General features: G+C 40.1%; 1 protein-coding gene across 5 annotated transcripts in view; it reads right to left on the reverse strand.

Moving 5' to 3' along the window:
* The window catches only part of LOC110541829 (aldo-keto reductase family 1 member C1-like), a 30,379-nt gene extending 15,808 nt beyond the window's left edge, over positions 1 to 14,571 (reverse strand). For 2 of the 5 annotated variants that reach the window (XM_060373035.1, XM_060373036.1), the window contains exons 1-5: positions 14,418 to 14,571; positions 1,474 to 1,549; positions 1,180 to 1,347; positions 313 to 429; positions 57 to 134 (exon numbers count right to left, since the gene is read on the reverse strand). In XM_060373035.1, coding sequence (XP_060229018.1) covers positions 57 to 134; positions 313 to 429; positions 1,180 to 1,347; positions 1,474 to 1,549; positions 14,418 to 14,470 — 492 coding nt within the window. In that variant the 5' untranslated portion in view covers positions 14,471 to 14,571. The remainder of the gene's footprint in view (positions 1 to 56; positions 135 to 312; positions 430 to 1,179; positions 1,348 to 1,473; positions 1,550 to 14,417) is intronic. The other 3 variants (XM_060373037.1, XM_060373038.1, XM_060373039.1) reach the window with 2 other exon arrangements.
* Between the last annotated feature and the right edge of the window lie 239 nt (positions 14,572 to 14,810).

The following is a 14,810-nucleotide window of genomic DNA, read 5'->3' on the forward strand; positions in this document are numbered from 1 at the left end:
GCATGGCCTGGTACTCTCTTTTGGGTTCCTCTGGGGTCTCACCTTTATGTACTCACCTCCCATGTAGCACAGAGATCTACTGTCTCAAATAATATTTTTCCATTTCCATCTTTCGTAAGCATTGCCTCTGATGGCTGTAATAAAAGCAGTTGTTATAGAAATCTCAGCCAATACATGCATCTCACCCATTGTAATGGCCTTAGAAATCTATTGGATATGGGAAAGTAAACAACCACAAAATAAGTGAAGCACAACATCATTTATCATTTGTATAGACAAAGTTAATTAGGTTACATGATGCAAATGGCATACCTTAATTGACATTGGGTAATGAATAAGAAAGAGGTCAACATAATCTAGTTGAAGGTTTTTCAGTGATCTCTCTAAGCCAATGTCAACCAATTCTGGTCGGTGGAATGTACACCAAAGCTGTAGGGGTAAAGAATGAAAATTATCTTAATGATAATCAGAGCTGAGAAGTTTTGTAATGCGTACAAGATAGTAACTAGAGGGCATACTGTGTATTTCAATTGGGATATTTGATTTGATCTATATATGTGAACCAGAATATTACTGGTTACTAATAGTCAATCTAATTAATATGGAAAAGACACCACTGAAGGGGCAAAATTCATGGTCATAATGTTTAAATCATATTTTACAAAGATATATTTCTATAAATACCCCATCCCTCAATTTTGTGGAAATGTTAGCATTTGTTTATTATTATAAATTATATTAAATGTGCTATGGATACTTAATAATCATTGGACACAAATTTTCACTAATTGGAAGAATATTATTTAACATTTCCTGTACTCTGATACTCTGTTATTTTCAGTAGAAAATAAAAATGTCAATATTTTAAATGTTCTAAGCTACCCAATATATAAGGAAAACTCAAAACTGATCAAGGTCATTCCTGAGTTTACAAATTAAACTGAATTATCCTTCATTGTCCTGAGATAATAAGAGAAAAGGATTTGAAAGCCATACATTTGTGGAGAGTAAGGAGCCTATATTTTTCTGTGATTTTAAATTAAGCCTTATATGTGAAATATATGTGGATAAATGTTATGCCAATAATCACATTTCACTAGGTACTAAGCCAATAATATAATTTAAATGTTTACATCATATTTTATTAATCCATACATTAGCTTGTTATACACACAATACCTTTGTAGTAAGAAATATGTCTTCTCTCCTCACAACACCATCTGCAATCTTGCTTCGAATAGCCTGTCCTATCTCTTTTTCATTTGGGTACACATAAGCAGAATCAATATGGCGGAACCCAGTATCTATTGCTATTTTAGTAGACTCCAAAGTCTTACTCAGAGGAACCTAGAGGAGGAAACAAGAGGATGATTTGGAGATAGATGTCCCAAAAGGTGTAAATTTGAAAACCATCTTCAAGCCTTTTAGTTAATTGATGAGGGATTGGTTCCTAGAATGGGATTTTGCACTTACCTTTTCCATAGGCTTTGCAGAACTTCCGGTGAGCAACAGTGAAATACATAGGCAGAAGCAATTACTTTCATAATACCTGTTGTGGGGTAGTCATCAGAGAATACTGCTCAGACACAGGCTTAAGTCAAGGGAAAGTATTAGCCAGCCAATGACTACAGTGGATGTTCAGGATCCCAGTGTAGCACTGAACCTTCTTTAGGGTGAGCTTTTAAGCAAAAAACCCATATCCTTAGTTGACACCCTTCAGTTAACAAGAACAGTTAGCCAGAAGCAGAACTATAGAAGTACAGAAGCCAAAAAGCAAGGTTAGTTCACTTAGAGTCTTTTCAATAACAATGGACTTTGATGGATTAGACCTTTGTTTTAGTTTTGACAGGTAGTGCTGTGTTCAGTTTTACAACCTAAATAGCACTTGCATCAAGGAATCAGTTGAGGCCCTGTGATATTCCCCACTGGTCTTAGTGAGACAGTCAAGTCATGGACTCATCCTGTTCTGGTTAAAGATGCAGGGCTCCACTGTTCATACAGTCAGCCCAGCCAGTGCTGATAATAAAGTGGTTATCAAGGGGAACCAAGAGAACAGAGACTGGTACCAATTATTTGCCAACCAAGGCAAGATTTTTTTTTCAACGCAGTTTATTCAGGAACCTTGAACAATCATCTGACCCCGGGGAAAGCCAGCCCACAGCTTAAATAGCCTCTGGGTAGCCAACCCCAGCGTGCCATGTGGGCAATGCAGATAGATCCACATACATGGAAGCAAGCCAGATCCTCAGCCTTAGCCAAATATGGAGTTGTTTGTGACAGAGAGCACTCACCATCGGGAAGGTGGAAGGCAGAAACCAGCTCCAACTTTAAGGCGCAGCATTACACAGCTCTCTACAGTTCCCCCTTTTTGTTTTAGACACATCAGGCAAGAGTAGATGTCTGAACTCTGATATTAGAAATAAATTGGGACTTTGTACTGATGTTCATTTAGATGTCATCCACTCAAAGAGCATCAGACCTGTCCTATACCTTTTTCTCAGAGGCGGGACCTGGGGCATCAACCCGCATGCAAAAAATCACTTTTGACCAATTAGCTAGGAAATACTAGCTTGTTTTCCAAGCTAGACATAGTGCACTTTATCTCATGAGAAGTAAACCTAAGTGTCTGGATTTGTAGGGTCATTTCTGTAAAGGAAGCTAATTGTTGTTTCAATACCTGTAGGTCCTGATCAACTTGTCTGCTTAGTTTTCAAGCATCAGAAGAGGCATATTTAATCAAACCCTTAGTACAGGCCCACTAAGTACTTTTCGAGGCATAGTGAAGAATTAACCCCTAAGGCAGAAGACTGGGCATCAGAAAAAGGGGAAGTGCCTAGGTTGAAGGCTTCAGATAGTAGACAAATTTTAGCCCTTTATATGTCTTCTGATATTAATTTGGGCTGCCTCTGGTCACAGTGAGTCTTATTAGTCAGTGGGTTGACAGTCTGGTTAGTTTCTGCCCCTGTGTAGTACATGGGGAGAGTGTCTAAACATAACCAGGAATCCTGGCTGGTTTTTGGCTGGAAATGATTAAGTCTTCCTCCAGGGTCCCATCCTGTGGCATAGAGTCTGACTCTCCAGGTTTTATCTGTTTAAGACCAGAATCGTTTTAAAGGAAATTATGAGGAAGCCTCAGTTCTACAATCCAAGTTTATGCAAATGGAAACCCCTTGTTTCCTGGCTACTGAGGGTCACAGCTGCAGAGTCTGTATAGAATTGTAAACTCTATTTTTAGCCCAGAAGATAAATTTAATATCATAAAACCATATATATGATTTTATATATATACACACATATATAGATATACAGATACACACACATACACATGTACTTTATATATACAACTGTAGCGTAATATATATGTCCAGATATTTAAAGCAGGCATCAGCAAATAAAGATCAAGATGGAATATGGGTTGCTGGTCTGCAGTCAGACTAGCTCATGTCATCTCTGAATCTGTCTTCTTCAGTTTCCAGTCCAGGCCTGAGGATGGTTGGGTCATGACCCTGGGTTCATATCCGTAGTATAAAATGTAAGACTCAGGAGGAGGTAGAGGGGCAAGGAGTGGAAGGGCCTGGGGACTCAATAAAACACTTCTACCCATGCTGAAATGGTGTCTTTAAATACTAGCAAAAATTTTTATTCTCCCTGGATAATTGGCTGGATCTTGGTAAAGTCAGTTTTTCAGTTTGCTGGAGTGTTAGTCTCTCATTTGAACACATTCTGGGGTAATAGCTCTCTGTTTTAGACTCATCTGAGGACAAACTTGCCATTTGGATGAGATATCCTATGTGAGGCTGTCTAGTCTAGGTTAATATACCTTAGACTGAGCAGCTCAGAAAGGATTGTGGACCCCAGAGGAGTAGCCTGATGAAAGTTAGTTACTGAACAGTCCTGCCAGTTGAATGATGTTTCCCTTTGGTGTTCTCCATTAACCTTGGGTTTGAGCTGTCTTTTTTTTTTTAAACCACAGCTCTCAGGTAGTACAAGGTCATGGTATATCATCAGAGTATCAACAGCCCCCATTGGTCTTAGGGCAATTATTTTTTTTGGCAGCCAGGTCAGAAGTCCAGCAGTGGAGAACAGAAATTTTTAGGGGAAGCCAAAAGGCCTCTAGGAGTTTCAAGATTTTTCAATATCATTTTTCTCAGCTATGAGAAGCCCTCTTTCTCTATAGATCATACTATGGACATAGCTGGTAGTAAAGGTATACTGACTGATGCTCTCTGTACATATGTAGTAGACTTTTTTTTTTCTCCACCTGAGAGTCTGGGTCAAATCAATCAGTTCTGTTCTCTGAGATGCCTGGATTGTTTAAAGTAACTACTGTAGCACTCATGGACCTGGTTTCATCTTTCATCTCCTGACAGTCATGGATAAGCACCTGCGTCATCAAGCAAGAATGTAAATGAATTGACTGTAGTGAGTTTCTTAAACCAGACTCTAGGGTGGGCCAGGAGCAAGACTTGGTACTGGGTTATACAGTCATTAAATGGCCAGTGTTCTGGTGCTCCTCAGAAGAGGGTCTCAAATGTGTCATGGATGCTGTGAGTATAAGATCTTGATCCAGAGCTAACTTGTTTGATTTATTATTGCTGTTGTTGATGTTGTAATATTATTATTGTTGTTATTATTATTATTATTATTATTATTATTATTATTATTATATTAGCAGTAGGCACACAGCTCTTAGACAAGTGGGCTATCTTATGGCTGTAAGGTCCAGTCATTTGGACAGGTATGTCATAGGGCATTTCTATAGCCCCAAAGTTTGGGTTAAAACCCTTTTGTCTTTTGATTATTCTCAGTCCAGATTAGTGCCCCCCACCTTGTGCTAGTGTATGAAGGCCTTGCTATTCCCACAAACTCTGGTGTCTAGAGGCAGCTATATTGAGCTGTACCGAGGAACTCTTGAATCTATCTTTCAGTCTTTGGAGTTGGGATCTAAAGAATGGCAGCAATCTTATTCTAAGGCATGCTTCTTTTGTCTCCCTTTAGCTAGTAGCCAATATAGGTATCATTCTACAAACTTGGGCTTTGTTATCCAACAGTTTGTAGTCAACAGTATGTAACTCTTGCAGTAGTCCCTCAGTGGCCCTTTTATGATCTATTTTCCCAGGAGACCACTGATGGAAGGGCAGGAAGTCTATGTTGAGTGTCTTTAAATCCTGGGGCAACCTGGTCCAGGTATGTTACCTGCTATAATCTTCTGTTGAACCTTTTTATTTAAAAGCAAAGATGTGTGACTCACCTCTGACAAGGGGAGACTGAAGAATTCATCATTCAAGTCCAATACAGTGCACACCTACTTTTCTGGAGGAATCAGATTCAGAGGAATCAGAGGTTCCAGGTCTCTGCATAGGCATGAGGTATATTCCAGGCAGGCAAGAAAGGCACTAAGATGCCTGTCTCTTTAAGTCAGGAAATAATAGATTGTAAATTTTCCCTTCTGCTTCTAGGGTCATTAGGCCCTAGAATCTGGATGGAGGTAGCTGAAATGGTTAGCTCAACAATTACAGAAGCATACTTGGGCCAGCCCTTGGGGGTGATTCCTTCTGACAGAGGGTGAGACACTAAAATTTTCCTTGGCATCTTTAAGTCTAATTGCATCTCATTATCAAAAAAACATAAAACAACAACAAAAAAAACTAGACAACATCTTTCATTTTATGCAAATGGTCTTGTCCTAATCAGTTCTCTGTTGTTAAACATTCTTTGGGCTACCTCCAACAACTGGAAGCTAATTGTACTTTTAATTTTTAAAATAACTTTTGTTAAATTTTTTTTTAATATTAGGGGTAACTGGGTGACAAAAAAAAATCTTTTTAGTAGCTCCCTTTAGTCTTTATAAAGGATCTAGAAAAAGTTGTTTAAAATCTCCTTGGTCAGTGTTGGACAGAAGGGAAAATATGATCTGTCCAGGCTGGGTTGTCCTTTAATAACCCTCCTGCCCGGCCAGAGTGGCATTTTGTTGCTGTTGTTGTTTGGTTGTTTGTTTGCTTGGTTGGTTTTGTTTCATAACTTTTTTCAGAGAATGGTGGTTTGTATGGATTATTGGTTAAAAAGGAGACATAAATCATGAAAGAGAAACAGTGGAACTTACTCTTCTCCTTCAGGCTCAGCCCAGCAAACCTTTTCACCTTTCCTGGAGCTGCTTATAGCAGACATGGGGCAGAATAAGAGAATGCTCACCTGGGGGAAACATTTCCCCCTCCCAGTGAGCATTCCTCTTAGATGTCACGGGACCTGGATGAGAGGCCTAGCCTCTTCTCCCTTCTACACAGGGACCAGCCTTGACTGTCAACACAAGTCAAGCCACAAATCAAGCAAGCACTCCTGGACACTGAACCTGTAGCCATGTCCTACGTCTCTTATGTGTCCAAACAGAGGGCACCTTAACGAAATTCAGCTCTGGAGGTTACAGACAGGGTAACTTTCAAACTTCTTTGGGGGTGTGTTAGTATTTTGGAACACAACCTGCTCCTGGGTTACCCAGCAACTTATGATGTCATCATGTGTTGCCAGCCAGGTGGCCACACCTGGAAGGCGTGGTTATCTTGCCCCTTAAAGGGCCAAACCCGACACTTGGTCTCTCTCTCTCTCTCTCAGGGCACCCCTCCTTTCTATTTCTTTCTCTCTCCCATCATGTCATGTTCTCCTACTCCCTCCATACCCACTTAATAAACCTCTGGCATAGAAGATCAGTTGACCCCTGCTTCATGTTTCTTTAATTAATAACTAACATTGGTGCCATGACTAAGGAAGGGCTCCCCTAGCTTAGCTAGGGCCCCTTTCAGACTTCGGATAGGACTGTTACAACAGATTTTCTCCTAAAAATTTCCACTTTTCTCTCAACTGCCCTCATGCCAGCACACAGCCATTTCCTCAGGCTGCTTCTGCTCTCCCCAGGCGTGGGTCCCTCCCCTGCAGCGGGTGCCCATGCTCTAATTTGGCACCATGGCTGGGGCTCTCTGAGAGGTGCGGCAATACAGGTGCAGTTTTGGTAGGGGACTGGAGACGCCCAGTGCAGCCCCAAAGGGACAAGGCAAGGCTGTAGGGGCATGTGGTGCCGAGGCGTGTGGTACTGGGCACCCAGTGGCTGTCTTTTCTTGCCGTGGCTGCTCTCCCCTGCCAGCATGGTGACCAACAGAGAGGCCCTACCACGGACATTGCTCTCGATTCGAGGAGATTCACGGAGACTCACACAACACAAAAATCAACTTTGGAAAACTTGGTAAGGAATTTCTAAAAAACCCAGCACAGCTGCAAAACTTTTAAATCTCCAGCGGGATTTTAAAATCTCATGAGATTTCCAGTACCATCTTGGTTTTGGGAGGAAGTGGGTGAAACTATACCTTAACCATTCACTTAACGTGGCGCAGCGCCATCCTGCACACCCTGCAGGCAGCCATCTCTCCATGTGCTTTCCCCTCCCCCACCAAGCTGAGTTTCACTCCTGCTACTCTGGTGCCTGCCACTGCCTTCTCTATCTTGCCATGTGCTTCTCCCCACCACCAGCAAGCTGCTTTCGTTTTGCTTCTAGCTCCATTTTGCTTCTAGCCATGTGCTTTCTTCTAGGAAGCTGTTTCCAAGCTTAAAAAAAAAAAAAAAAAAAAAAAAAAAAAACCCTTTTCTCCCTGATTTATGTACACTTTACTCTTTACTCTTATATTTTAAATTCCTTATCTAATGCTTTACATAATTTTCTCATTGAGTTTGCATTTATAAATCTTAATCATATTAACTGTTTATCTTATCTTTTAGACTAGGCCACAACAACGAGCCTCATTGCAAGTAGGTATGGATTTTTATAAAAATTCAAAGTTACATTTTTACTATCTTATGATTCAACCCTGCTTCAAATAAATTTTATATAATAATAAAATTTTAAAGTTATAAATATCTATTCAAATTAAGTTGGTTTTTGTGTTGTTTAAATATAATTTTAAAATCGCTTTATACTGTTCTGCTCAGGGGTTCATTATTATGTACAAGTTGTTTACCAATATTCTAAATTAATTTCTATTAATTTTAGAGGTATTTATTTATGTTAAAACTGGGTCTATTTGCTGTATCCCTACTATCAAAGGGTTAGAATATACTTGGTTAATTTTAAAATTGGTTTATACTGTTCTGCTAAATTGTTGGTTTTAAACTTATAGCTCAAGAGTTCATTATCATGTACAAATTGTTTACCAATATTCTAAATTAAGATCTATTGATATTTAAAAATATACATTTATAATAAAACTGGGTCAATTTACTGTATCTCTGCTATTAAAAGGTTAATATAAGTTTGTTTTTGTTCTCTTAAAATTGTTGTTATTAATCTGTAGTATAGCCTTACACTATTATAAGCTATAAACTTTTATATACTAAATCATACAAAAACTCTTGTGCTCTCAATTTAATAGATTATATTCATGACTTTTAAGATTCTAACTTAGCAAGGACAAAACCTGAAGTCCTAATATTTAATGGTTAACAAATGCAAGTTAATAGTCATCTTACAGATACACATTTATATTTCTACAGATGCAAACATGGTCTCACTGCAATTTTTAATAAACACCTGAGGATGGTCCTTGAGTCACCATATAGGAGTTGGTAAAAAATAGTAAGAGCCATCCCACCTGACTCTAGACCTTAGCTGCTGCACTCTGAGACTTCTGGTATTCCCACAAAAAAGGGAAGAGGTTTGCATAGCCAAAAGGCCATTGCGCCAGGTGACATTTTCAAATGCAGCCAAGTGGATGCTGGTCCTGCTTCTAATGCAACATTCCAAAGCTGGCTGCTGGCAAACTGGCCTCTTCAAGTCAAAATGCCCCAAGCAGGCTTGTCCTCTGTGCCCAGCCATGGAGGTTCAACCAGCGCAAGAGCCACAGATACTTCCAGCCTTCTAGCTCATTGGCCTGGCAGAGGACGAATGGCTCCTTTACTTAGCAACCTCCACAGCTCTTGCACAGGTCTGTTTTTGACCTCAGAATGAGGTCACACGGACATATTGCCAACTTCTATGTTGGGAGACTTCAGGTGCATTCCCAGTTCTCTTTATATGCAGGAGACACCAGGCCTTAAGCCTAAGCACTAGAGCTGCTATTTTCAGGCCTAACACAGTCCAGACTCAAGGAACAGGCCTAAAGGTTTATAAATACAAGTTATTCGTGTTTAAGAGTCTAAAAATGGGTCTTAAGGGAGGTAACACAACTTAAAAATGTTTGAGGATCTAAAAAAATATTTTAAAGTTGGTAAATGCAAGTTATAAAGGTTACAAGGTCTAAGGTGATTTAAGGTATTAAGATACCTTAAATAGGTATCTTAAGGTAAAGGTAAAAAGGTTTAATGTTTCCTCCTGTTGTTATGCTACTGTTGTATTGACTGTCCAGAGTTTTAACCTTTATCAATAGAGCTCTAATTTATTTCTCTGACTGTGTTACAAAAACATCCCACTATACCATGTACTATTATGGTTCTAAACTCAAGATTGTAAGCCTCCATAATATGCATACTTATACTAAAAGTTAAGATCAAGTGAGTTTACCTTTTACTTGATAAAAGGCTATTGCATTTTCAGAGCTCACCTTAAAAAACACTCACGCTATTAACACAAATATGTATGTCTACTGCCTTTTTCTACAATGCAGAGTACAATTGTGATATTAACATGTCTAAAGTTTTATCTCCGTCTTAAAACTTAAAAGTAATTCTTGTAAGCTGCAGAAAGTCCACCTAAATCCACCTCTCAGGTCAATTGGACTCCAGCTAAGTACAGCATTTATTGCCTATCTCAAAAGGTGGGACTCCTCCCCTTTCCCTGGTTTTGGGACTTCCTTTCCTGGCTACCAGACTGCTATTTACTGCATGCAACACTGGCTGGATTGGTGAGTCCTCCTTATTGACCAACCACTAGATTGGTGAGTTCACTCCATTTTTCTCAGCATAAACGCCTCTCTTGGTAGGGGAAGCTTGACCTCAGAGCTCTGGCAACTTTGTACTATCTTTAAGACAGAGGGACCCTCCCAGCTGTAGCCTTAACTGTCTAGGTTTGAACCTCTATCCTGACCTCCATTTTAGGGTCTCACTCTCCCTTGGGCGGTACATCCCCCCTCACACATGATTCCTTTCTCTCTTTCTCTCTCTCTCTCTCTCTCTCTCTCTCTCTTGCTTGCTCATGGGAAGACCTAGCGCTAGGTGAACCATTGTGCCCCAGCCATTGCCCAGTGGGCATCTGCACCCCGGTCCCTGGCCAAAAGCTGATGAACTATTGGACCAGGTAGCGCCCCTCTTGCTTGGAGTCACACCTTGCCATTGGGACGCCTCTAGAAGGTCGCTGACTTCTGCCCCCAATGGGAGATGCCCAGAGGCCTGTCCCTCCAGATAGGATGTCCTCCTGAGAATTTTAAGTTTCTACACCTAGTGCCAGTTGGCACCAGGGCCTCTAAGATGACACGCTTCTATAACCAAACCTCACCTCAATGACAGATTGAAAACAAAGCCTTCTTTAAATATTGCCAGTGATTGGGTAAATAAAGTCCCCCCCAGGTACACAGAGGTTCCCATGTTCAAGTCTCATTGATCTAAACCTTCTATTCCTGTTTGCTCTCCCAGAAGTTTTCAATGTATACCTACAGGATTTTCTCTATAACCTACTCAAATTTATTTTTGCCTATATAGGTCTTTCAGTGTCCTGCCAGACACAGATGTTTCCTATAGCCACAACAGTGCCAAAGCAGCTACAGGTATTCAACTCTGATCTCATGGACTTCCAACAAGCTGCAGGTTTTCAACTCTGACCTCACACACAGACTTCCAACAAGCTGGACCTGCACCTTCTTTCCCAGCCTTGGATGTTCTTGCAGACCCTGGAAAGCATCAAAACAGCCTATTCTTCCTGGATTTGGCCAACGTTTCAGCCTTTTGACCTCCCTACAGCATCCCCAGTGTCAAGAGGAAATAGCCAAAAGAGAATCTGTGCCCATTATTGACTTGTTAACAAAAGGCTGAAATGGTGTGCTTCAGGACCGGGACAGGTGGCTCCAGGTTCTCCCAGCATTCCCCAATACCTACCTGTTGCCTTGCATGGCTGACAACTCTTTATTGACAACCCTCTACCCTAAATTTTCCAGGGCAGAGGCTTCCCTTACTCTTGACCTTGCAATATGACCATTTTGTTGCTATAATTCTCTCTCTCTCTCAACCCCTTACATGACAACCAAGAGCTGCTTCCAATGAGCCTAAATTTATATACTTTAACTTACCTTATAAAAAGCAGCCCGAGCTCCCCATTTTTTAATTATAGAAAAAGGGATGAATGTTAGTATTTTGGAACACAACCTGCTCCTGGGTTACCCAGCAACTTATGTTGTTATCATGTGTCGCTGGCCAGGTGGCCACACCTGGAAGGCATGGTTACCTTGCCCCTTAAAGGGCCAACCCCAACACGTGGTCTCTCTCTCTCTCTCTCTCTCTCTCTCTCTCTCTCTTTCTTTCGGTGCCCCCCTTTCTTTTTTTCTCTCCCCACCATGTCCTGTTCTCCCACTCCCTCCATACCCACTTAATAAACCTCTGGCATAGAAGCTCAGTTGACCCCAGCCTCATATTGCTTTAATAACAGGGTGGAGGTGTCAGCCTTCATGAAAGTTTAGGCAGCAATTAAACAAAGCCCTGGGTACTTGGACTATCTCAGGTTCTGCACCCCTGAGGAGCCCACTGACTACCACACTTTTTCTCTCTCCTAGGCCTTTGAGATACTCAGTCTGGTCTAGCAGAATCTCCAGAAATGTTGCAGGGTATTCACCAGAGAAGACTGCTTGGACATAGGCTTAAGCCCATAGAAAGCCTTTATTAGCTGGTGGGTAACTACACTGCATGCTCAGGATCCCAGCATAGTGCTGAGTCTTCTTCAGGGTGATCTTTTAAGCACAAAAACCATATCTTGGGCTAACATGTTTCAGTTAACATGAATGGTTAGTTATCCAGAAGCAGAAGTACAGAAGCTAAAAAGCAAAGTTAGGATATTTAGAGATTAACTATCAACTTTGATAGATTAGGCTTTTTTTCTTTTAGCGTTGGCATGTGGTGCTGTCTACATGTTGAGTTACAGCCTGAATGGCACTTCCATCATGAAGTCAGCTGTGCTAAAGACTGGTGCCCTGTTACATTCAATCATTCCTACTGCATGTGGAACAATAAACACATGCCAATATTTGTCTTGGTCTCCTTTTGTTAATAAAAGTATTTGGTAATCAAGAATTTCTTCACACATGAGCAATGTTGGTTAATAATTGGCTAAGAAGAAGAACAGTGAGTTAAATAATTTTTCGGAAGAATTTCGAGGAATCTGCATGTGCTTACAAATATACCTTAAGTAACTCGTTCACCCCACCCCTGGTGGTCTCTGTTCTTTTCTCTTTCCCTATCTTTCTGTCTCTCTCCCTCCCTCATTTCTTTCCTTCTCTTCTCTCTCCCTCCCTCTATCTCTCATCTCTCCCTCCCTCTCTCCTCTTTCTCTCTCCCTTTCTCCCCTTCTCTCTCTCTCTCTTCTTCTCTCCTCCTCTCTCAGCCTCCCCTCCTCCTCTTTCTCTCCCTCCCTTTTCTTTCTTCATCCCTCCTCCCCTCTCTCTTCTCTTTCTCTTTGTGCTCAATGCTTGTGCATATGTATGCGAATGTGGCTATAAGCGTTTATGCACGGAGAGTGAACTAAGAACACTTGTGGGAATAAGAGGACAATTTGCAGGTGTTACTTGTTCTTTTTTTTACCATGTTGGTCCTTGGTCCTGGGTATAGAACTCCAGGCAACAGGCTTGACTTTTATCCACTATGCCATCTTGCCCACTTGTACATAATTGACATAGTGATATTAGAAAATAAAAGGAGCAGAGTGGAAATATTTCTGGAACAAAATATGGGAGTAATGTAGTACAGGTTCTTATGAGAATTCTACCAAGGAGTTTTTATGAGAACGTTTCCAAAGAAGACACAAAGCTTTCATTCCACCAGCCTTGAAATATAAATTTATGTGAGGAATGCATTAACAAGAAAATCTCTTAAATCAGGTCCTAAAATTTCTCCAAGCACTGATTACCTTCACTTCAATGCTAGCTCACAAAATATTCTGCTTGTTCGAAGGAAATCAGATACACATATCCACTGCCAGCAGAGACAGTCAAGATACAGTTAATATTCCCAGTAGTTATGAACTAGAAATCAAAACACTAGATGTGAGATTGGTGAGAGGAAGTGAAAGCTGCTGTGATACTTTAAATCTTTGAAACATAGACCTTTAGTCCATGTCACAAAACAAATTACTGGTGGGGAATTTTATATTCTACAAGTTAGCATTTAGAAATGTAAAATTAATATCATCACGTAAAGCACATGTTTATTCTTTGCAGAGATGTGTCTGAGGTAGAGTTTTAAATTATTGCCTTTTTTTTACATTTCTGTAATGGCTTGAAAGTTTATGTCTTATGGGTAAAAGAGAACATCAAATACATTCAGGCCCATACAGTTTAGAAAGTGTTGTTTCCTAACAAAATTACAATGAAAAAATAATGATTTCATGTTCCTCTTTCAACACCATCCCTTTCTTAGCTGTGAAGAATTTATCAAAGTGAAACTTTAGTAGGACTCTGTGTTCTGCCTTGCCATTCACACTGCTTTGGTTGCTTCCGAACAGTTAGGTGTTGCCATCATTTTACAGTTATGAAAGAGGTCTGAGTATGAACACAAAATTCAGTTAATTTGTCTAATGTTGCACAGCTGAGTAGTATAAGAAGGTTTTAGACTATCAATTTGCTTCTAGGCTACTAAGTTCTCCATTTCCTGTCATAGTATCATCTGTATCAGCACAAATGTTCATAAAAGCTTCCATAGGTTTTATATTTTACATTCATGTAAATTTCCCACAGTTGTATCACTTGAGAAATTCTACGTATCCCAATTAGAACATTTACTAGGAATTTCTGGAGGCTTCCCTGCAGAACAGAAGAACCAGTTATTCTATGCTTCTCATTTCTAGTAACTTTCAACACACCTATTTTGTAGTGTTTTTTTTTTTCTGATTGCAAGCAAAGAAGAAAGATGTCCTGAATTGTAGAAATAAGCAGATAAACAATGTACCAGTTTTATTAACATTGTTAAGTCAAGGAGGCTATGAGGCAGTTCTGTGCAGTAATGACTTTCATCTTTAGAACGAAGCTGGGAAATGAACTAAGACATGAAAAACACAGTGTCCAGAACAATCAATCAAAAGCATAACCAGAACCTGTTGGGATAAGCTCTAGCTATTTCTATTCTTAACATGGAATAGTCTAGCTAGCAGAATCTGAGAACCAGAGATAAAAAGGTAAGTTCAACTCCCACATATAGTTTGTTTTCTATGAGACCCTCCACCCTAACCCTATATGCTTTGTTACCTCCCGATTTTGAGAAGTGCCATAGCCCAGAATAGGCATGATGTAACCATCATTGAGTCTCACACAGTGCTGTTTAGAACTCATGGCTCCCTCTTCACTCCTCTGATTGTGCAGATGCCATAATATTTTTCTTTCAGTTATAGCTGGTTCTAAAAAGAAGGGCAGAGCTTCACCCTTAGAATCTGTTTAACCAAAAGTTAAACATTATGGGAGGAGTGAGGTTGATACAAAGTAACTATAGGAAACAGTCAGAATCCGTTTGAGTTATGTGATTGTGGTTTCTTTCATAAGTTAGAGCCACTGACACTGAAACTACTAGTTTTAAATAACTTTCCTCTTCATGGCCTTCATATTACTATACTAATTATAACATTGAATAATTACCAGCAGTTC

The sequence above is a fragment of the Meriones unguiculatus genome, chromosome 19 (assembly GCF_030254825.1).
Source record: "Meriones unguiculatus strain TT.TT164.6M chromosome 19, Bangor_MerUng_6.1, whole genome shotgun sequence".
NCBI lineage: Eukaryota > Metazoa > Chordata > Mammalia > Rodentia > Muridae > Meriones > Meriones unguiculatus.